At 41.5% G+C, this 24,731-nt stretch overlaps 2 protein-coding genes across 8 annotated transcripts in view; one reads left to right on the top strand and one right to left on the bottom strand.

Annotated features, from left to right (window-relative positions):
• LYSMD2 (LysM domain containing 2) overlaps positions 1-2,873 on the top strand; it is a 28,902-nt gene extending 26,029 nt beyond the window's left edge. For all 7 annotated transcript variants that reach the window (XM_004281675.3, XM_033409151.2, XM_033409152.2 and 4 more), the window contains 2 exons: positions 724-1,052; positions 2,291-2,873. In XM_004281675.3, the coding sequence (XP_004281723.1) occupies positions 724-1,052; positions 2,291-2,333 (372 nt within the window). In that variant the 3' untranslated portion in view covers positions 2,334-2,873. The remainder of the gene's footprint in view (positions 1-723; positions 1,053-2,290) is intronic.
• A 2,872-nt stretch (positions 2,874-5,745) lies between these two features.
• Positions 5,746-24,731, bottom strand: part of SCG3 (secretogranin III) — a 38,708-nt gene continuing 19,722 nt past the window's right edge. The window contains exons 11-12 of the mRNA XM_004281676.4: positions 11,425-11,505; positions 5,746-6,341 (exon numbers count right to left, since the gene is read on the bottom strand). Of these exons, the coding sequence (XP_004281724.1) occupies positions 6,223-6,341; positions 11,425-11,505 (200 nt within the window). The 3' untranslated portion in view covers positions 5,746-6,222. The remainder of the gene's footprint in view (positions 6,342-11,424; positions 11,506-24,731) is intronic.

Below are 24,731 nucleotides of genomic sequence, written 5' to 3' on the forward strand. Positions count from 1 at the left end.
ATGGTACATAATCTCCTTGAGTTTTGTTTCTTTTATTTGAAAAGTGGATCTTCAAATACCTAATCTGTAAGGTAGAAAAAATAAGATACTCTATGTAAAGTGCTCCCTACCTGTTTTCCTTACCTGTCCCACTTCTGCCCATTCTTCAAGGTCCATCTAACGTCAAAAGAATCAAAATCAGAACCCCACCTTCTCCGTGAGGGCTTTCTTAATGACTGCAGCCCCAGCCTACACCATTCTTCCTAATTCTCGTTGTACTTTTTTCTTTACCACCTCCTGTATCCATTAAATTTACCAAACACAATTCTAGAGATGGGAAGCACTCCATAAGGAAAATCACAGCACTAAGAATTTTGTTTTTTTAAATCAGATAATAGAAATGTTAAAATAGGATTGAAGTGTATTAAATAAGTGCTAAATATTCTACATTTTTTAACTTCAGGGATTTAAGGCTGCTTGGTAAAAGCTGCCTTGTAGGGGAAATAATATAGCAGGGGAAAAACTAGTCTTTCTTCTTATAAAATTGTGAAAGAGAATTTTCTGGCACCTCTTGAAATAACTGGGGGTATCTGGAGAGGTGACTAACCCCGAATTAAGAATTTCAGATCCAGAGATAGCATTGCACACATTTTGCTTATGAATATTTTTATTTTGTGTTGTATAATAAACCCTACTCTTGGATTTATTTATATGTAACTCTGTTGCTTTTTTAAAATATTTTAGATGGAGCAAATTAAAAGGGCAAATAAACTGTTTACCAATGATTGTATATTTCTGAAGAAAACTTTGAACATCCCAGTTATATCAGAGAAGCCTTTGCTGTTTAATGGACTTAACTCAATAGATTCTCCAGAAAATGAAACTGTTGATAGTTTTTCTCATGAAGAAGACCTGGTAGCGGCTGGGGAAGACCTTTCCTCTCCCAGTCCTCAAGAATCTGATGCTCAGCCCATGCAGCCCGAGGAAGTGTCAGCCAGAGATTTCCTGCAAAGGCTGGACTTGCAGATTAAGTTATCAACACAGGCAGCCAAGAAACTGAAGGAAGAGAGCAGGTAAAAATATGCTGGAAAAATGTCAGAGGCTGAACAAACTACTCTTAAGATGTCCTTGCTTGGTCAAATTCTCTTTTCTTTTTTTGCTTTAAAAGCTAGATTTTCATTCTAGACGGGCTTTTTTTTTTGGCGGTACGCGGGCCTCTCACTGCCGCGGCCTCTCCCGTTGCGGAGCACAGGCTCCGGACGCGCAGGCTCAGCGGCCATGGCTCACGGGCCCAGCCGCTCCGCAGCATGTGGGATCTTCCCGGACCGGGGCACAAACCCGTGTCCCCTGCATCGGCCGGCGGACTCTCAACCACTGCGCCACCAGGGAAGCCCTAGACAGGCATTTTTAATGTATAAAGTCTAAACAGAGCTACTGCATTCTGCATAAAGCTTTATCTGTTGCAATGCTTTTGTTTTTGTTACTTCGTATAAAAAGTTTACTTCTTTGCTTTAATAGCATAACTGTCCAGCTAGTAGTTCTGGAGAGCATCCAAGTAGACATCTAGTTGACACCGTCAGAGGAAGCAGTGCCCTATAGATTACTTGTAAAATACTGTTCTTTATAAAACTTGCCAAAGACATTTATTACTTGTTACCAGGTGTTTCCTATATAAGATCTCATGTGAGCTTTTTTTCTTTGTTCTTTAATTTGGTACTAGGGCAAAACTTTCTCCTATAGAATTGGTTTCCTTCTTCCTTTATCATTCCAAGAATGGCACAACCTATTGTGTTTTCTTTTTTGCCCTGGCTACCAGGAAGCTTGCAGCCAAAACTGGTCCTCAGTTCAACTACTACAATATTGCTGATGGTTAATATATTTGTATCCTTCTCCTTTCCTTAGTCGTGATTTTTAATTTCTATTTTATTCATAGTATATGTATGCCTTTTGTTGTAGGTACCTCAAATCCTTTTGAGAAAGAGGTAGAATATTAAAAATGTAGACAAATATAAATATGAATATAATTAATTTATAATTTAATATAAACTTATATAATATAAAGAAATACAAATATATAACAAGTACCATTCTTTATTCCAATAACTGAGACACCAGTAAAATGGGGACAATGAAATATTCCTTAGTGAGTGTTTGCATTTTGTACAACTTTCAAGGCATGCATGATATTATAAGTTGATATAACTCCTGCCCTTCTTTGGCAAGTGGATATTAAGTTGTATAATGAATATGTGTGTTAGTTTTCTGAGTACAGTTTTTAAACACTGATTTATGCTGTGTTTCTTTTTTTCAGAGATGAAGAAAGTCTCTTTGCAGCTTCCCTCTATCACAGTTAGATGATCAGGGGGCACAATCTAACCTGGGTTAAGAGATGGTTAGATCATAAAGAAACCAACAACTGATGATTCAAAAGCATCCCTTTTGGATTCTCATAGCATACATCTTTAAATCACAATTAAGTAGTTCCACCTACAGCAATTGCAATGAAGTGACTAGCTCCCTCTGGCTTTCTATGATTTTCAGTCTTTATTATGGCATGACAGCAAAATTGTATCTTAAAGCTCATCACTTTTGCAAGCGGTGGTAGTTTTTAGACTAGCTTTTGTAAATACTAGTTGACATAAAGCCACAAAGACTGTTTACATATTCAAGGTAAAAATGTTTATTTCCTGAGAAATCCTAATTATGTGAAAAACATGGTTGCTGTTTAAGTGATGCTGATTTTGCTATGTGTTTATAACTTAAGTGCTATATATATATATATATTTCGATATGTATTACATATTCTGTATTACTATAAAGAAACAAATTTTGTCTGCTATTTTGTAAAAATAAACTCCAGAAGTCTGAATGAGAAAATAAACTATGTTTTCATATTTTAGTCTTCAGTTTTTTTCAACAAATGGGAATATTAAATTGATTTTTAAATTATAGTTTTAAATGGTGACAGCTTCTCCTCTACTTTAATGGTCTTTATTATTATTACTGTAGTTTTGAAAAAGGTTTCAATAATCTAAAAGCAAATACATTGCAATTACTAGTAACCTTTGCATTTAAATAATATCTGACTTGGTGTGTTTCAGATATAGTGAAAATATGGAGTATATCAAAAGAAGAAGTAAACAACACCATGACTGGACACACTGGTGAATTTTAGCTTAGATTTCATTGATAAGTCACTTTATAGAATGTTTTACAGCATTTTACAGTCAAATGCTCATTTGAATGGAAGGGTTAGGTTTTTATTCACATAATTTGTCTTAGTTTTTTATATGTACAGGTTACAGCAGTAAAGTTTAAGAAATGTATTATTTGCAATTAAATTTTTTTGATCTCCATTTCTATTCAAGTATCAGGTTAAATAAATCTTTAAGCTTCCACAAAAATTCCTTGTATTTATCCCTCACCAACATCCCAAAAGGAGTCTGCGTTCTGTGGGGCAAGAAGGACCTTGTTTCCCTTCTCTTCTCCCTTTTCTTTTTCCTCATTATCTTCTCCCTGCCTTGCTCCTCCAAGTCTTCCATTAAGCAGGAAACAAGTGCCCTTAGATGTTGGTGCAGCAGAACTTGTTGAACCAGAACTGCATATATCCACCCCTTGAGACTAACAGGGACATGAATGGGAAAACAGTAGCTGTTTGCCCATGTCTTGAATTTCTTGTTTGTTCATAACGTCCACAATCCCTTGTATTTTGGGGTTTTTTCCTCATTATTTTTTCTCATGATAACCTCTGTTTTTATTTCTCATGTTTCTTTTTCCTAACGTTATTATCATCTTTGCTATAGGGTGATCTCCTTGTCATGCTTTGCTATTTTCTTGTATCCATCGCTACCTGAACTATGGGGAGGTCGTTGGAAAAGCAGAAAGCTAAAAGAAAAAAATAAAGGAAGGGAAACAGTTGTGTATGTAAGAAAAGGTCAAGGTCTCTAAAAAAAAGTCCAGGGATTTTTTTTTTAATGCTAATAGTTTTTATGCTATTTAACATAAAATAATCTGAAATTTGAGAGTAATGCAAAAGACACAAATCCAAAAACACTATCCAAAAGACATAAGTTCAAATTTGAAATGAAGACCACAATCTCAAAAACATTTTTCTGAGTCTTTTATTTTTGCCTAAGGTCTCTCTTAGCAATTCCTAGCCAAAACATCTCTTCCCTCATCTTCAAGTTACTAAAAACTGATTTCACTGAGACCACAGTTGAAACGTCCTGGACTAGAGTTCTTTAGTCGCTGCCTTGCACACGGAAGTGCTGTGGATGAGGGAACTAAGACAAGCACCTGGGTTCTAATCCTGGCTTTACCACTTCTTGGCCATCAGAGTTTGAGCATGTCCAGTGCTCTTTTTTTTTTTTTTTTTTTGTGGTACGCGGGCCTCTCACTGTTGTGGCCTCTCCCGTTGTGGAGCACCGGCTCCGGACGCGCAGGCTCAGCGGCCATGGCTCACGGGCCCAGCCGCTCCGCGGCACGTGGGATCCTCCCGGGCCGGGGCACGAACCCGCGTCCCCTGCATCGGCAGGCAGACTCTCAACCACTGCGCCACCAGGGAAGCCCCCAGTGCTCTTTTTGTGAACCTCATGTATGAAACAGGACGGAAGAGCTCCCTCTGTCCTGCTTATTAGTAGGAGCTGAGGAATGTCAATGTGCTCTGAAAGCTACAATGAACTCCCTTAGTAAATGTCTTATTTTTAAAAATACTGCATATTTAGATAAACTATAGAAAAGTGAATGGATAAAATGCTTGAGTCATAATCATCTAATTCTCTGTAATGCAGAAGCAGCGTGTTTGGACTACAGGCCATGATGAAGTCGAGTCAGCCATGTTATCAAAGATGACTCATGCAAACAGTCTGACTCATTGTGCTTTGGCAAGTATAGTTCCGGCAAAGACGTTTTTAGTTCCCTCTCACCATTCACCAACGTGTATTGGCTTCTCTAGAACATACTGAGTTTTGTTTCTGTGTGTGTCAGGCTGTGGTTTTTGTTTTTGCAATTCTAGAGAGAGTAGGGAAGAGCAGCAGTGGTCTCCTCCCTGTGAAAACAGCCTCTTGTAGCTTTCCTGTATGTTCCCCGGTCCTCACCAAAAACTGAATATGAGGTAGGGACGTTCAAGACAGGTGTCAGAAGCCATCTGAAGTAGTGCCAGCTGATATACATAGTATTAAGTTATTTTTATGATTTTCAACTGAAATGTGTAGAAAAATATTTATGTACTTAATTTATACTGAATAATACATTTTCAAAGCATTAACATTTCCGGAGGACCTTGGGTCACTGTGTGTTGTTTCCAGGACTGTGTTGGTGGTGGTGGCTGAGGAAGAGGGGTTGCAGGGATCTGACATTCTTTAACCTTGTCCTCTAGGGGAACTCATCTACAAGCTTTGGTTCACAGGGGAGGGAATGATTTTTATCTCTATATCTACCCTACTTCCTGGCCCTCTTGCTCTCTGTTGAGAAACCTTGGCTTGGATCAAATTCCGTTTAGGTAACTCAGACCTGGCATCAATTTTTATCTTGCTTTATGTAGCATTTATGACCTCACTTGTCTTGGAAAGTACATAGGTAGTATCCCTCTTAAGAGAAAAACTCAATGTCTGAAAACTCACTAATAGAAAATGTTGAGAGTGGGGGGGAATTGTTAATAAATCCAGCAAATCCTATGCCCATTTTTCAGGTTCCTTTCTGTGCCATTGGGCCTGATAAAGAGCCAGCAGGAGCAGGCAAAAAAGCAGATGGCTGTACTTTAAGCTATAGAGGCTATGAGGAAATGTGAATTTATTTAAACTCCCAAAAGGGAAGAGGTATGGAAATGACATCTTATAACAGAGATATCCTACGAGGTGCTTTGGTACCCGGCATGCCTTGAAAACAGAACCCCCTAATTCTTCAGGGGGTGCTTATATGTGTGACACAGTGGGATGAGGGTTGTTTTAAGTTCAGTCCATTACAGGCTTTTCCAAAGCAACATAGATCTGCTTATAAAATGTATATCTATAAGGAAATAAGGATTCTATATACAAAATCTCAGCTTACATACAACTTTACTTTTTGGATAGTTTTATGGCAAGAAAGCTATGTTTTAACCACTTCTAACAGATTAACTACTGTAAATTCAGCACTTTCTAATAATCCTTGGGTCAAAATAACTTTAATCACAGAATTAGAAGTGTTTTAAGCTACACTATGTTTCCTGAAACAGTTAAAAGACTCTTGGGTCATTTGCCATTTTTACAGGGTGCTGTAAATACGCTTAATGGCGTCGGCTTCTTCTTTATCAAGGATGCCTTTCTCCACATAAGCATCAGCTTGTTGGTTGATGAAGTCCTTCATCTTTGAAAGGTCATAATCTGGAAAATATCATTAGAGTATCATGAGCAAAGATAAGGAAAGCACAGCCCATTACAGTGATTACCATTAACGAAGAAGCATTTTGTAGAACATCATTACCATGCCCTGTCTTTCACGTTGGAAGGCATTTTAGTTCTTGGCATTTGTGCTGTAGTTTGCAGCTTCAAATCATGTTTACACGCATTATGTTATCCCACCTGCTCTTCATCACAACTTTTCGAGGTGTTCAGATGGGGAGAACAGCTCTCATTTGACCAGAGAGGGAACAGGCTCATAAACCAGGCCTTGGCAGACTTTAATATTTATACCAATCACCTGGGGCTTTTGGAAAGTTGCAAATGTGTATTCAGTAGGCCTGAGGTGGTGCCCCAGATTCTGCATTTTAAACAAGGTCCAGGAGATGTTGATGCTGCTGGCTCAGGAAACACACTTGGGGTTACAAGACCCTAAAGCTTAAGTGCCTTATTCAAGGTCACGCCGCTAGTAAAAGTTATATATATATAAAAGTTATAATCAGAACCAGGTGTTCTGACTTGAACTTGTTACACTGGTTAAGCCCATGTTGCCATGACAACCCACTTTTTTTTCCGCATTAAGAATTACCTTGATTTTCATGTTGTTTGAATTACATGCATGGAGTGAAAAACGAAACCATAACCTCTTTGTGGTTCCTCTGTCCGACTTAAACAAAAAAGTTAGGTAAACCATTGAACCGTCCACAAAAAACCAAGAGATCCTCAACCAAGTAAGGAGGGGGCTGGTGGCATCTTTCTGAAGGCTTGAAAAAAAAACCCACATCTTCCCTTAATTCTTTAAGTGTTATATGCTTATTGTTTTAAAATATGGAAAATACAGAAACATGAAAATAAAATTGAAATCACCTGAATTCTATTAATCATTGATAACCAGAGTGGATATTTTGTTCTGTTTCCTTTTAGCTTTTGGATGTATCTTTCTCAACACAGTTATGATCACAGCGTACATTCAACCTTATACCTAATTCCTTTCACTCAGTTTACACAGTGAGCATTGATATTCCTCAGAAACACCATTTTTAGTGGCTGCATACAATACATCCTATGGAGGAGAAAGGAGAGAGGGGGATACAAAAGCTCAGAGCATTCTATGGCCACCTTTAGCTACCCTGAGTAGAAGCTGAACCTGGGTCACTCGGGCATCTTTAAGCCCCTGCATGAAAGGAAAACCAGACTTGAAGGACCTCTGTACAAGCACCAGGTGTTTATCATACCGTGGTGAGCTGAGGCCCAGAGAGAGATTGTTTCTTCTCCACCCAGGAGGGCATTTGCTCCTTTCAGTTTGGGCTCGGCCATGAGGATTGAAGTGAGAACTCCCAGCCCTGGACACTTTACAGCCATCATCTTATTTGCTCCTCACAAAACCCCATGAGGAAAGCATTACTGTCGCCGTTTCAGAGATGAAGAAACAGGACAGAGGAGGTAAGTCACTTGCTCCGGTCATAATAGAGTCAGGTTCTGAATTCAGGTCTGTCTGTAGTCACTGCCTTGATCACTCTACGGCCTTGAGGTAGTGAATGTGAAGCATCTAATACGTGCAGAACATTCAATAAGTGTTTGAAGGCGCAGTTTTGTTTTGGTTGTTGACTTTCCCTTTCTCTCAGGCGCGAGTTAGAGAATCAAGCTGAGTGTACATTCTGTGTGCACCTCCCGAGCTGATTTCTGACTGACTCGTAGGGCACAAAGAGGCACTTTTTTTTTTTTTTTTTTTTTTTTTTGCGGTACGCGGGCCTCTCACTGTTGTGGCCTCTCCCGTTGCGGAGCACAGGCTCCGGACGCGCAGGCTCAGTGGCCATGGCTCACGGGCCCAGCCGCTCCGCGGCATGTGGGATCTTCCCGGACCGGGGCACGAACCCATGTCCCCTGCATCGGCAGGCGGACTCTCAACCACTGCGTCACCAGGGAAGCCCAAGAGACACCTTTTAATCATCACTGGTTCTTCAGAATCGGTTCTGGGTCAATATCTTTAGTGGGACAAAAGGCAGACTCCCCCAAACAGCTGTGAAGTGGTCCAGGTGATTTGAATGGACAAACGGGAAAATATTTGGCTTTCTTTTGAAATGGAAAAATGGTCTCTTGATGGCATGGCTGTCACTGTGTGCCATGGGAAAACTGGCACGGTGCAGAGGAAAGGCCATTGGAGTCCATCCCAGCTCTGCCCTAGCTGGCTGTTAGAGTACACTAGGAGTAGCTAACTTGCTACTTAAAGGAGGTTTGAAGGCTGTAAGGCTCAAAAGAGATAAGGGCTGTAATTCACTTTTCTAAAAGTACAAACTTTCTTTTTAAGGCTCCATAAGATTTCATCATCTTCCTCACTGTCACATCACATGGACTTCCCTTTCCTGGATTTGGGAAGGAGATTCAGGTCACCCAGGCCCCTGTCAAGCAAAGGGCATCTGCAGAGGTTAAGGAAGGTCAGAACTAATAGTAAGACTTCCTGCTCCCACAGCTGCAGAAGCTGTATGGTTCTAGGACTGGGTCCCCACAGGCTTTGAGAGATTGCCCAAGTCAGGCAGAGCACATACGAAGGCAGTGGAAGAAGAGCTCTCTGTTTCTGCCTTCAGAAGGGTGAACTGCATGTCACCCTCACTTCCTGGAGGCAGAAGGGAGCCTCATACCCACCACTGTCATTCGGAAGCTTGCTCACAGAGCCTTCAATATGCATGCACTAGGGTTCCATGATTTACTAGGTTGGTCGTTTCTGGAAATGGAAGACTGAATTGCAGGATGTTGCAGATTAGGACCAGGAGTCAGATTCATGTGTTAGTAAGTGAAAGAAATAACATAAATACTCTAAATGGTTGGTCCCTACAATTTACATTGGTTTCAGAATGTATTTTGGTACATACGGTATTACACTGATTCTAAGATAAACTTTAAAAAATGTTTAAAGCCTTTGCCATAATTGATGGCATGTTCTAATTTTTCTTCTGTAGTGGTACATGAAACAATGGTGCATTTTTCAGTCAATGACAGATTTGATGAAATATGGTTCATGTGAACTTTAATGGAGCTGATAGCGCAGAAATTCGTATCATTTTGAACCAAATAAAGTGTGTGTGAAGACCTGATAATTGTTTCCATCTCACTCAACTTGTATGATCACAGGCTAAAGGGGTGCTGAAAATACATACCTCTTGCTCCCACTGTGTTCTATCTCATTGGTTTTCAAACTTGGTTGCACAGTGGAATCATGAAAGTTTAAAAAATACTGATGCCTGGGTCCTGCCCCTCAAGTTTGATTTAGTGGTCTTGTGGGCATTAGGATATTTGGAAGCTCCAAAGGTGATTTGAATGAATTTTCAAGTTTGAAAAGCAATGCTAATCTCATTTTAAAAGCATCACTTCGCAACTGCTCTGGCCAGACACCTGGGAATCATACTAGAATCCTCTCTCCACATAGCTCTTGAGCCTCTCCCTTCTTCTTTATTTCTTCTGCTTTGCCTTGGTTTAAGCCGCATTACATCTGCTCCAGATCCTTACTTCCTATCTCTCACCTGGCTTCTGGGGTTTTATTTTTTTTTTATTCTTATTTTTATTTTTTTGCTGTACGCGGGCCTCTCACTGCTGTGGCCTCTCCTGTTGCAGAGCACAGGCTCCGGACGTGTAGGCTCAGCGGCCGTGGCTTACAGGCCCAGCCGCTCTGCGGCATGTGGGATCTTCCCGGACCAGGGCATGAACCTGTGTCCCCTGCATCAGCAGGCGGACTCTCAACCACTGCGGCACCAGAGAAGCCCTGGGGTTTTATTTTTTCAATCTGTAACCATACTGCTGCCAGAGAGATTTCTCAGTCCTTAACCTAATTAAGCCCTAATTTTAAGCCCTTGGGCTAAAATTAACCTCCTTTGCAGGGTGCACAAGCCTCCTCCTGACTTGGCCGCTGCCCACCTCCCCAGCCCTGTCTGCAGACCTCAGTGCTCCTGAAAAACTGGCTGCAGTTCCTGTAATGCATCACTCTGTTTTGTCCCTTCATGTCTTTGCACGAGTGTTCCCTCTGCCTCTATCTCTCCTCACTCGTACGTAAATTCTTCCTTGCCTTTCCAGCAAAGGCTTTCCTGCAGCTCTTTCTCCCAATATAAGGAGATGTGCCCCCTCCTCTCACCTCCTTTGCACCACCATGTTATCTGTGTTAGCCCTGAGCAGTGCCCACCGGAGGTTTATTGATGGTGTGAGCAACCTGGCAGGTGGTGAGGGGCTGCATCTTATGGTCCTTCACATCTCTTACACTCAGAACGGAGTCTGGTTCTGTGTTTTGTTTTAACTAAGTGAGCGACTACCTTCGTGACTGCAGGGTGCACCTAATACGTGCTCAGGAAACGTCTTTGTTTAAGATACTCCAAGAGAAGGGGGGCGGGTGGGTACACAAAACAAGATTGGCAAAATGTTGATAATTATTGAAGGTGGGTGATGGATGCATGGTAATTCATTATACTGTTCTCTGCTCCTGTTCGACATTTTTTATAATAAAATGGAAAAGAAAAGAAAATGCCTTTGCCTGAAAGGCTGATTTGAAAAATAAGAGAAATGGAGGTCTATTCCCTTCTGCATCTGAGAAGCACCTAGAGTCTTTTGGGCCCCGAGAGGGGACGTTAGCCTAATTTGATTGTGGGAATCTTTTTTTTTTTTTTTTTTTTTTGTGGTACGCGGGCCTCTCACTGTTGTGGCCTCTCCCATTGCGGAGCACAGGCTCCGGACGCGCAGGCTCAGTGGCCATGGCTCATGGGCTCAGCGGCTCCGCAGCATGTGGGATCTTCCCAGACCGGGGCACGAACCCGTGTACCCTGCATCGGCAGGCGGACTCTCAACCACTGTGCCACCACGGAAGCCCAATTGTGGGAATCTTTCCTAAGAGCTCTTGGGAATTCCCTGGCAGTCTAGTGGTTAGGACTCCATGCTTTCACTGCTGTGGGCTGGGGTTCAATCCCTGGTCGGGGAACTAAGATCCCACAAGCTGCTCGGCCAAAATAAAATAAAATAAAAAAATAAAAAATAAGAGCTCCTGACAAATTGGAGAACTTTGCAATTTATAACAACACTAATTCCTTACCTTCTTTATTTTCTTTTTTGTTGTGTTTCTTCAACCATTCAATATTTTTTCTAATGGCTTCCAAATAGGCTTCTGTTTTCCCTGGAAAAGGCAAGAGAAACCATATTAAACACTCATAAAAATATCACTGCATCCCTTTTTAAAGACCACACTTATGTTTGAGACCATGAACAAATATTGGACTTATCAAGCACTTGGAGGGGACCATCCCTAAGGAGGTGGTGCGCATATTTCTGTGGGTGGGTGGGATAAGAGTCCAGGAGGCAGGTCCAGGCTGGCAATGTCAAGAGGCCATTATCCCCCAACACAAATAAATACAGTTTGATGTCCTGGCAGAGAAGAGTTTTGATTCAGTTCACTGGATGGGTGGGTCCCTACCAGTCTCAGATTGGGTCATTTCCAGTTAGGGATGGTTCTTTCAAACTGAAGAGTATTATCAAGTCAAGAACTGAATCAGAGTGGCAGATACTTAAGACTCCATCACCAAATAAATGAGAAGTCAGTCCAAGTTTGTGGCTTTGTGTAAGCTGCTATACAGGTCTTCTGCCCAATCTGTTAGGGAGTATGTAAAAACTCAGATGAAGAAGAGACCTGGACCTCATTTCAAGGCCGGATAGTGAAACTTAGAACCCGTTCTAGTAAAATTCCCCTGGATGTAAACGTTCTCTGATGGGCTTTAAGTGTGTCAGGAGAATACCAGGCATCACTGAAGCACCCGCCCTGTGACACCCTTTAGATGCCTTGTTGTCTGCAAGTGGGTATAATCATTAACTCAGAGATGAGGAAACTAAGGCTCAGAGAAGCTAAGTGATTTGGCTGAGGCCATACAGGAACCAACAGAGGTGAAATTTGGACTCTAGTCTGGCCAAGTTTCTGTTACCTGCACTGTCTGAAAGATAAGACTTGTATTCAGACATGAGCACTGATGTAGCTTTGTTCTGTCTCAAAGAAATCAACCATCCCCTTAATCAGGTGGGTCCCTAATGCTCAGAGTGTCTGCGCCAAGAGATCAGTTGATCTGGAGAGTACTGGATGGCCTAAGAAAAGAGGCTTTTAAAGTCCAGGGCCTTTGCAGAAGCAATGGCTGTCAGAGCTCAGTGCGGTGACCACCTGTTCTGAACCCCCTTTGAACCCTGTTACCCCTAGTCTACTGCCCAGACCTCTTGGTTGAGCTACCTGTACTGTGTGCTTACTGTGTGCCAGGGGCTGTGTTTTGTGCTCCAAAATACATTCTCTCTTTTATTCTTCACAACAACCTTTTGATGCAGTCCTATTTAATCCCCATTTTAGAGGTGAAGAAACTGAGGCTTAGAGAGAGGAAGTAAGGCTACTACTTATTAGCCTTGATCACAAGGCTAGTAAGTAGTAGAGCCAGGCTTGAACCTGGGTACATCTGACTATAGTCCATGAACAGTAATATTGCCTTAAGATTTGCTGACGTTCCAATTTCCACCACAACATTTACTTAAGTGACTTCCTGAGCATCTTTCTTCCTGATCTTGTGAGCTCACTCTTACGTCACCACTGGGGTTCCATGTTACCTGGTCCCCAATGAAGCACAAAGAAACTCCTTTGCAAAAAGGGGTAAGTGGACAAAAGAAGAGAGCCACAATTTCCAGCCCCTATTCAGTTCAATTGCCTGTGTAAATGATTTTAATTCTTTGCTTTTAATGTTAGAGCACGTGAAAGACCAATGTCCTCCTGACTGATGTTATAACATTGCAGCACAATGAATGTAAAGATTTTCATTGTCTGTTGCCCATTTGCTACGAAGGTCATCAGATTTGGTAACAACAACAAAACAAACAAAAAGCAAAACCAAAAAACACAGCAGTATTTCAAATTAATTCAGTTTGAAGAAGGAAAGAAATCTTAGACTATTTCTAAAGAATGCAACTTCATTATTTTTAAAGAATTTAAATCACATTAGTGGTTCTCATAGGGCTTGCTTTAATGAATAGATAATAATGATTTGTCATTAGCACATCAGGTAATTAGGGCTTCTGAAACTTTTGAGGATGTGTGAAAATAGTCTTGCTCTAAAGACGCAGATGGCAGATGCAGACGTAGAGAATGGACTTGAGGACACAGGGGGCGGGAAGGGTAAGCTGGGACAAAGTGAGAGAGTGGCATGGACATATATACACTACCAAATGTAAAATAGATAGCTAGTGGGAAGCAGCCGCATAGCACAGGGATATCAGCTCGGCGCTTTGTGACCACCTAGAGTGGTGGGATAGGGAGGGTGGGAGGGAGACGCAAGAGGGAGGAGATATGGGGATATATGTATATGTACAGCTGATTCACTCTGTTATAAAGCAGAAACTAACCGTTGTAAAGCAATTATACTCCAATAAAGATGTTTAAAAAAAAGTAAGTCTTGCTCTTTGAATAACTTTAAGCATTCTTCCCACAATCTTACCTATGATATTATATCCTAATATGGAGAGCTTATTTCTTAAAATAAATTTATTTATTTTTATTTTTGGCTGCATTGGGTCTTCTGCTCCTGCACGCAGGCTTTCTCTAGTTGCTGCGATCAGGGGCTACACTTCGTTGCAGTGCGTGGGCTTCTCATTGCTCTGCCTTCTCTTGTTGTGGAGCACGGGCTCTAGGTGCACGGACTTCAGTAGTTGTGGCACGTGATCTCAGTAGTTGTGGCTCGCGGGCTGTAGAGTGCAGGCTCAGTAGCTGTGGAGCACGGGCTTAGCTGCTCCACGGCATGTGGGATCTTCCTGGACCAGGGCTCGAACCCCTGTCCCCTGCATTGGCAGGCAGATTCTTAACCCCTGCGCCACCAGGGAAGTCCCCTTATTTTTTTTTAAGTTTTAAAATTTATTTTATTGAAGTATAGTTGATTTACAATGTTGTGTTAATTTGTGCTGTACAGCAGTGATTCAGTTATATATACACACACATATATATACATTCTTTTTCATATTCTTTTCCATTATGGTTTATCACAGGATATTCAATATAGTTCCCTGAGCTGTATAGTAGGACCTTGTTGTTTATCCATCCTATATATAATAGTTTGCATCTGCTAATCCCAAACTCCCGATCCATCCCCTCCCCTGCCACCGGCAACCACAAGTCTGTTTTCTATGTCTATAAGTCTGTTTCTGTTTCATAGATAAGTTCATTTGTGTCATAGTTTAGATTTCACATATAAGTGATATTTGTCTTTCTCTGTCTGACTTACTCCACTTAGTATGATAATCTCTAGGTCCATCCATGTTGCAGCAAATGGCATTCTTTCATTTTTTTAATGGCTGAGTAGTATTCCGTTTACATACCATATCTTTTCTTTTAATTTAATTAATTAATTAATTTATTTATTTATGGCTGTGTTGGGTCTTTGTTTCTGTGCGAGGGCTTTCTCTAGTTGCGGCAAGCGGAGGCCACTCCTCATCGCGGTGCGCGGGCCTCTCACTATCGCGGCCTCTCTTGTTGCGGAGCACAGGCTCCAGACGCGCAGGCTCAGTAATTGTGGCTTACGGGGCTAGTTGCTCCGCGGCATGTGGGATCTTCCCAGGCCAGGGCTCGAACCCGTGTCCCCTGCATTGGCAGGCAGATTCTGAACCACTGCGCCACCAGGGAGGCCCCCATATCTTTTTTTTTTAAACACCTTTATTGGAGTATAATTGCTTTATATGTTGTGTTGTGTTAGTTTCTGCTTTACAACAAAGTGAATCAGCTTTATGCATACATATATCCCCATATCCCCTCCCTCTTGAGCCTCCCTCCCACCCTCCCTATCCCACCCCTCTAAGTCGTCACTAAGCATCAAGCTGATATCCCTGTGCTATGCGGCTGCTTCCCACTAGCTAGCTATTTTACACTTGGTAGTGTACATATGTCAATGCTACTCTATCACTTTGTCCCAGCTTCCCCTTCCCCCACTGTGTCCTCAAGTCCATTCTCTACATCTGCGTCATTATTCCTGCCCTGACACTAGGTTCATCAGTACCGTTTTTTAAATTACATATGTATGTTAGCACACGGTATTTGTTTTTCTTTTTCTGACTTACTTCACTCTGTATGACAGACTCTAGTTCCATCCACCTCATTACAAATAACTCAGTTTCGTTCCTTTTTATGGCTGAGTGATGTACCACATCTTCTTTATCCATTTATCTGTCGATGGACATTTAGGTTGTTTCCATGTCTTGGCTATTGAAAATAGTGCTGCAGTGAACATTGGGGTGCATGTATCTTTTCGAATTACGGTTTTTTCCAGATGTATGCCCAGTAGTGGGATTGGTGGTCGTATGGTAGTTATATTTTTAGTTTTTTTTTTTTTTTTTTTTCCGGTACGCGGGCCTCTCAACTGTTGTGGCCTCTCCCGTTGCAGAGCACAGGCTCCGGACGCGCAGGCTCAGCAGTCATGGCTCACGGGCCCAGCCGCTCCGCGGCATGTGGGATTCTCCCGGACCGGGGCACGAATCCGCGTCCCCTGCATCAGCAGGCGGACTCTCAACCACTGTGCCACCAGGGAAGCCCTATTTTTAGTTTTTTAAGGAATCTCCATAGTGTTCTCCATAGTGGCTGCACTATTTACACTCCCACCAACAACGTAGGAGGGTTCCCTTTTCTCCACACCCTGTGGAGAGCTTATTTGGGAAAAGGAATATCCCAGCTTAGACTCTGTTTAGACACTATATTAAAAATTCTGAATTAGGAGAGTAAAATATAAATATGAGGTTTTGGCCATAGTGTAGCAGACACTGTTGATTCCCCACCCTCATGCTTCCCGTATTCTAGATATGCTAACAGAGGAGCCCGTAGCCAGTGATGGACAGGATTGGCAGATATACACCCCAGCTTCCTCACTCCTCGGGCTCGGTCCACATGGTCCCCAGAGGTCCTCACGGGACTGAGCCCCACACCCACAGCTGAAGTCTGCTCATTAACACACCACAGTGGCTTCTTTCCCTTCCCTGTCTCATGGACCTGTCCCCCAGTAGAGCTTCCTGGGGTCACCTGCCAATTAAAAACGCCACCTCAAATCCTCCTCTCAGTCTGCTTTGCAGGGAACCCAACCTAAGACAATTGGAAGTAGGGGACTCAGCGTCATCTTGTCAGGTTGCCTTTTGCTCAGTGACCAATTACCTATAAAAATGGTGTTGAATTTTTAAAAGTATGAAATGCATGAAAAATAATTTCATTCACCATATTAACATTATCATCCCACAAAAAAGACTTAGTTTACTGCAGCTTAAAGAAAGCTAGACTGTAATCCATTAAAAGACTACTATCTTGTGGATCATAACATACATGATTAGGGCTGTTTCTCTAACTTAAAATATAGAATCCCCCCGCCCCCATCACCCTCATTCCCATTTTCTGCTTTATTTTTATCCATAGTATGTATCACTCTCTACCGTATCACATAGTTTACTTATTAACCTTATTATTTGTCTTCCTCCCTTAGAAATATTTCTTGTTTGCTGATGTACTCCCACGCCTAGAATAAAGCCTAATACAAAATAGGCACTCAGTAAATATTTGTTGAGTGAGTAAATGGATGAAGGCTTCTTATATAGAAGCTAATCATAATCAGAAGATTGTTTGGTGAGCATGGCATCCAAACTAGGGAAACTACAATTTTTAAAAAGAAATGGTATAAGTCTTCCTTCCTTCCTTCCTTCCTTCCACCCTCCCTCCTTCCCTCCCTCCCTTCCTTCCCTCCTTCCTCAAAAAATGAATTGTTTATTTACAAGACTTGAAATTCAATGGATTCTGAATTTAAATGATAATTACATCAGAAACAATTTAAAACACCTATGAGGGCTTCCCTGGTGGCGCATTGGCAGGCGGATTCTGCATTGGCAGAATCCGCCTGCCAATGCAGGGGACACGGGTTCGAGCCCTGGTCCAGGAAAATCCCACGTGCCACAGAGCAGGTAAGCCCGTGAGCCACAGCTGCTGAGCCCACATGCCACAACTACTGAAGCCCAAGCACCCAGAGCCCATGCTCCACAGCAAGAAGCCACCACAATGGGAAGCCTGTGCACCGCAACGAAGAGTAGCCACTGCTAGCCGCTACTAGAGAAAGCCTGTGTGCAGCAACGAAGACCCAATGCAGGCAAAAATAAATAAATAAATAAATAAACAAATAAATAAAACACCTACCAAAGTGCTAAACATACTATATCCATGTGTCACTTAATCTTCACAGAGCTCTATGAAATAAGCATTATTGTTGCCATTTTACTCATGAGGAAACTCAGGCTCAGAGAGGCTACGTGATGTGCCCAAGCAGACAGCTGAGTAAGGGTCAGAGCCTGATCTTGAACCAGAATGAATCTGGAACCTCTAATGAGTGGAACTGGGTAAAATTCACCCTTTCGACTAGAGATTTAGTGACTGTTGTTGTCATTACCAAACTGTCCAACAGGCAGTGGTTCTCAAACTTGGCTGCACATTGGAATCACTTGGGGGAGCTTTTAAAAATCCTGATGCCTGGGTAACTCCTCATACCAAATAGATCAGAATATCTGGAGGAGGGACTAAGTATCAGGATTTTTTTAAAGCAATCCTGAGATGATTCGAATGTGGGGCAAAATCTGGGAACCACTGCCACCAGTATTGGGACCTCCGCACATTTGCTGGGGCCCTGGAAACAACGGGAATAAAAGCAGGTGTTCATCTGCTCTTAGAGACAAGCAGCTGGTTCCTGTTTACATTTTCTCTTCTCGGGAGCTGTAAAGCAAATCTTTTATTTACACAGTGTGCATTAAAAGCCCATGAGAGTCCACTTTGGAAAACTGGCCTATTTTTTTCAAATTAATTTCAGCTTCCTTTGGAAAAAAATAGCTCATGGCTGAGGTAATATGGCACAAGCCTTAAAACTTATGCTGAAGCAGATGGGAAGAGGGCCAGAGTCAAGATGCAGCCCTGTTTTTCTGGCTGTTCTGGTTCTCAGCCCTGCAAGAGAAATATCCTTTATTATACATGAATTTGTCCTGATCCTGATATGCTCCCCTGATCTGCAAACATCCCCTCAAAAAAACCAAACCAAACCAAGACGAAACAAACAACTCTGTAGAAATCAATAGCTTTAACCTACTGAATATTGGATATACTGAAGATATTAAATGTTTGAAAAGAGTGCTTATGAAAATTGTTTGATATAATGCTTAAAATTCCATATAGTAAAGATTATATGATTATAGGTTTGAACAAAGCAACTGATACTGGTATCATGGATGTCAAGGTGGGCCCCAGAGCCATTCAATTAAAGAATTTTTGTGGGAATTCCCTGGTGGCCCAGTGGTTAGGACTTGGCGCTTTCATTGCTGAGGGCCCGGGTTCAATCCCTGGTCAGGGAAATAAGATCTCACAAGCTGGGCTTCCCTGGTGGCACAGTGGTTAAGAATACACTTGCTAATGCAGGGGACACGGGTTCGAGCCCTGGTCCGGGAAGATCCCACATGCCACAGAGCAACTAAACCTGTGCGCCACAACTACTGAGCCTACACTCTAGAGCCCACGAGCCACAACTAGTGAGCCCGCGAGCCTAGAGCCCATGCTCTGCAACAAGAGAAGCCACAGCAATGAGAAGCTTGTGCACTGCAACAATGAGTAGCTCCCACTCACACAACTGGAGAAAGCCCACGCGCAGCAACAAAAACCCAACGCAGCCCCCCACCCCAAAATAATAATAACGATCCCACAAGCTGAATGGCACTGCCCAAAAGAAAAAGAACTTGTGCAAAGTGATGCCATTTGACATGCCTGCAAGATGCAGCATGGGATGCTGGGATGACCACTGGTGGGAGTCAAGGGACAGAAGTTCAAGCCCCAGCTCTGCCACTCTTTGCCTATGAGCTCTTGGGCGAGACTGTTCATCTTCTAAGGCTTGGTTTACTTATTTGTAAATTAAAGAGTGAATTCTGAAAAGAAGATCCGTGGTTTCTGTGTATGGGGAGAAATTCTCCTTTGCTGTCCTGGAAAATCTTGTGTTGGTGGTAGGTCTCTGGCCTGCCTTAGCTCCTGGCACACTTGCTGACTCATAGGGAAGAAGACAGCCTCACTATTTTTGGACATTTCCAACAGAATGCCTTGGGGCTTGAATAAAGACACGAATTTTCCCCTGCTGTGTTGCTTTAAAAATAAAAGCATCCCCGTGAGTTAGTCAGCTTATTATCAATTTATTAATTAAGCTGCTTTCTCTTTTCTGGCTTCTGTAAAGAAGATACGGGGGGACTTCCCTGTTGGCGCAGTGGTTAAGAATCCACCTGTCAGTGCAGGGGACACGGGTTTAAGCCCTGGTCTCGGAAGATCCCACATGCCGAAGAGCAACTAAGTCTGTGCGCCACAACTACTGAGCCTGTGCTCTAGAGTCCGCGAGCCACAACTAGTGAGGCTGCGTGCCTGGAGCCCGTGCTCCACAAGAGAAGCCACTGCTATGAGAAGCCACACATTGCAATGAAGAGTAGCCCCTGCTTGCTGCAACTAGAGAAAGCCCGCATGCAGCAACAAAGACCCAACACAGTCAAAAATAAATAAATAACTATTTTAAAAGATTAAAAAAAAAAGATAGGGGGATGATAGGATATTTAGGGGAAAGTTATCTTAGAGATGACCTTTTCATCTTAATTCCATTATCTAGCCATAAACTTGACAAATGATAGCATTGGAATGAGTTTATGGGTATTGTAATGCTTATTTCACCCCTTGGATGAGTGTTTTAAAAGATTTTCAGTGACTCATAGAGCAGAAGTGAATGTGTAAACATCAAACTGGCAAAAAGAGCCCCACTTAGCTCATGGAATAAAACTTTAAAGTTCTTCGGTCTCCAGAGAGCAATTTATTTGAAAAATTAAGCACCATTATAGATATGGTTGAAATTGGAGTAAATTTGACTTCATTGGCATATCTCTATATTTAGGAATAATTATCAAATCATTCAAATAACTGTACCAACTAGAAATCGATATCTTAAAATATTATTCTTAGTGTGAGTCCCTGTAGAAAGCAAGGGTTTAAATAGTCTAAAATATTTTCAAAGGTGAACGTGTCATTTTTCATCACTGGTAATTAAATTGGAATTTTTACATTTAGCCTGAAGTGAGATGCATGTAAACTTGCTTTGTAAGTTGAGGAGTGACATAAATGTAGTCTGTTGTTGTTATTCCTGTTGTTGTTATTCCTCCCAGGCCTCAGCATATGCTTGGCATGGTTAATCAATATTTGCTTTTGTTGGATGGGGCCATCACTTCACATCACAAGACCAAAACAGACTCCCTACAGATATTCCTGCCAATGTGTCCTGCTTCTAATTATTTCCTTAAGTGGTTTTAGCTATTACCTCATCTCTTGCTCTGCTCTGTAACATCCTCCAGCTTCCTCTCTGAAGGGAGCCTGTTCTACATGCTGCTGACTCATCAGTAAGGGAGAGACATATGTGGCTTGTGTTGTATTTGCCTACATATGACTTAAGGCCTATTCTTAGGTCATTTCAGAGCTTGCCTGAGTCCTCAAAGGCAGGCATTGGTCCTTAAATTCCTTCTGTAGCTTTCTGAGCACAGTGCCAGACATGCCATTGGAATAAATGTTTATTTATTCCTGAATAAATGTCTCAAGAAACCCAGCCAACCCTGCCTTCACCCACATAGATTCTTTTTATTTTTCTGCCTAGAGACAACAGGTGTTTTCTCCCTGGGTTTTATAACAAAGAAGCAAAATAGCCTTTGAGAAAAGTGCAAATAAAGCAACTGTGAATACAAAGATATATGTCATAATATGTCCTTTTGGGCATTAATTACATCTTTTCCAAGAAATGTTGGCCCTTGGCTTAAGCTCAGTTTGGTGTTTTCTAAACCATACTAGAATCAGTTTTTCTTATCCCAGAGTAAATAGGATCGGGGTAGCATGAGTAAATTAAGTCTCTAAATAATGGGGGGGGACTAATTTTAGCCCCAAATCCCTACCCTTTCCTAATGTTTCAGGAGAGCCATTACAAAGATTAACACTGGGCTTCCCTGGTGACGCAGTGGTTGGGAGTCCGCCTGCCGATGCAGGGGACGCGGGTTCGTGCCCCGGTCCGGGAAGATCCCACATGCCGTGGAGCGGTTGGGCCCGTGAGCCATGGCTGCTGAGCCTGCGCGTCCGGAGCCTGTGCTCCGCAACAGTGAGAGGCCCGCATACCGGAAAAAAAAAAGATTAACACTAACTGGATGGAGTTTTACTCTTCTCTCTCCCCATTATTACCTGATGGAAATCCTAATGAGAAATCTAACCTCATCATTAGTCTCCACACACTCACACCCTAAACAGGAAGTAGTGGGCTACCAAGAATCAACTCCTTCGTATTCCTTTTTTACATAATGCTTTCCTAAAACAAGTAAGAGACCGGGAAGCACCCATTCCTAGGGATATTTGCACGGCGATATAAGGTGTTGTCCTAAGCAATGAGCATACTGCCTCAGCAAGTCAGCTGACCTAGATAGATATGGCTTGCTCTGTTCTAGGGAAGGATGGTCATCACATGTGGGTTGCTCCCAGAGGAGATGATCCAGGCACACTGAGCTGTAGTCCTTTGTGCTGCCCAATTCCTAGCTCTCTATCTCAGGCCACAGGACCACTCTTTTCCTGCTTAGCTGTCTTTCAAAAGTTTACCACTCATCCTCCACCTCACATCCATTAGGATGGCCACCATAAAAACAAAACAAAACAAAAAAACACCAGAAAATAAAAGTGTTGGTGAGGATATGGAGAAACTGGAACTTCTGCACACTGTTGGTGGGAATGTAAAAGGGTGAAAGCACTATGGAAAACACTGGTTTCTCAAAAAATTAAAAATAGAATTATCGTATGATCTAGAAATTCCACTTCTAGGAATATTCCCCCTGCCCAAATTGAATATTTTTTAGTCTTGAGATGTTTGTTCAGAGCAGCATTATTTACAATAGCCAAGATGTGGAAGCAACACAAGTGTCCATAGGCAAACAGATGGATAAACAAAATGTGGTATATACATTCAATGGGCTATTAGCCTGAAAAAGGAAGGAAATTCTGACGCTCGTTACAGCACAGATGAAGCTTGAGGACGTTATGTTAAGTGAAATAAGCTGGTAGCAAAAGACCAAATGCTGCATGATTCCACTTATCTGAAGTACTTAGAGTAGTCAAACTCCTAGAGACAAAAAGTAGAATGGTGGTTGCCAGGGGCTGAAGACAGAGGGGGAATGGGGAGTTACTATTTAATGAGTTTAGAGTTTCAATTTTGCAAGATGAAAAGAGTTCTGGAAATGGATGGTGGTGACGGTAGCACAATGATATGAATGTACTTAATGCCACTGAACTGTACACTTAAAAATGCTACAATGGTAAATTTTATGTTATGTATATTTTACTATAATTTTAAAAAGTTATTAAAAAAAAGTTTACCACTCATCCAAAGTGGGCCTAGGGTTGACTGGAAACATCAAGGCAGCATGACTGGCCAGCAAAAGTGACACATATATCACCAATTCCCCGTTTCCATGCCCATGACAAACATTATTAATTAATCATCGCAACATTCTTTCCTCCTGAGTCCAGATGCAACCTCATAACCTTTCCCAACATAGGCTACCACCAAACAATTAGAGTTCATATGTCAGTAATGTCAATATAGGAGAAAATTGTGGTGGTCTATGAAATCCATCCTAGAGAGAAGAGGGGTGTAATAATCTAAAACTTCATGAGATAGGAAAAATCGACATGAACTTGATATATTAAGAAAAAATTTCTTTTTCGGCCCTGTGTCAAAAAGTCCCAATAACTGGAATACAAACATTACCTTTGGCCAACATCACCACTCATCTGAACCCATGTAACTCAGGTTGGATTTTCTATATTTTCTACATAAAGGAACCAGAACTCTTTGAAGGAGAATTGATTTCAAGGTTTTTTTGGGGGGGGGGCGGGGACAGGAAAATTCAGAGTAGGTCTAGAATAGCCTGTTTAGGAGTTTGGGATTAACAGATACACACTGCTATATATAAATAAACAACATGGACCTACTGTATAGCACAGGGAACTATATTCAATATCTTGTAATAATTTATAATGGAAAAGGATCTGAAAAAAATATATATATATATTTCTGTATACCTAAAACTAATACAACATTTTTCTATAGTTCAATTAAAAAAAAATAGTCTGTTGTTGCCAGAGACCATAGATGCTTTAAAAACCACTGGGTACAGGGCAAAAAGGACAAAGGAGAAACTTGGAGGCAGGGTTACTGCCCAAGCTACACCAATTTAAACAGAAAAATCATCATCGTTGTCATTATCATCATTAACTGGAACAACTTACATAAATGGAGAAATTTAATATAAAGTGTTAACAAAGAGAGTAGTAATATAAGAGAGAAATAGTTTGTACTTTTATTGCTGTTATTACGTTACAAGGTATTAAATACATAGCTAGCTACTTTCTTTTCTACTTAATACATAGACACTGTTAAGCATGGGTCTATTATCAAGTATGAATGTGAACCTGTTTCTATCTGTATGAGCAAGAGAGATTGGGAACTTGTATGAGGGCCAAGCAGTCTCTTCAAAATTAAGAGCTATACCATAAACGTGATCAGCTTTTGTGGTCTCCTATCATATTACAGCAAGGAATACGGGAAGTCCCTCAGTTCATTGCCACTAATGATTATATGTAATAAACAATGAAAAGGGAGCCCAGTGGTGTATTTCCAGATGATAAATTAGCTCAATGTCACACTTGCTACCCCCTCTCCCAAGAGAGCAGTGACCCATTCCCTCAGCTTCCAGGGAAGGAAACCTCAAGATGACCCTACTAATGAGATACAGAAAAAGATATAAATAGGGTTCCAGTTACACCAAAGAGTTCAATATATCATGACAAAAAATAAAGTAGGTTTAAGCCATCTGTTCACAGCTTCTGGTAAAGACACTGAGTTTCAGAAAAAGAATATCTATCTGAGATACAGACATAAATTTTCTATGATGTAAACAGCACGCTTTGTAATTAAAGGGGCTTGAAACATTGGACTGTGCAACCAGATCCCGCATCCTGACCTGAAATCAGAGGGTTAATGACTTTGAACTTGCAACTTCATAGGGTCTTTTTCTTTGGGTATAGTTAAGTTTCTCAAACCTTGGAAGATGTGAATTTATATCATATAGACTTACTAGAGCTGAGTAAAAATTTGACCCCAGGAATGTGTAAGAATAAGGATAAAAACAAGTTTTATAATTACTGGGCTAGTTTAGTGTTTGCTTTTTTAAGGTATTTAGGTTATTTAAGGAAATGTAATATATTTGATTTATGATTTTTAA

Source organism: Orcinus orca, chromosome 2, assembly GCF_937001465.1.
Source record: "Orcinus orca chromosome 2, mOrcOrc1.1, whole genome shotgun sequence".
NCBI lineage: Eukaryota > Metazoa > Chordata > Mammalia > Artiodactyla > Delphinidae > Orcinus > Orcinus orca.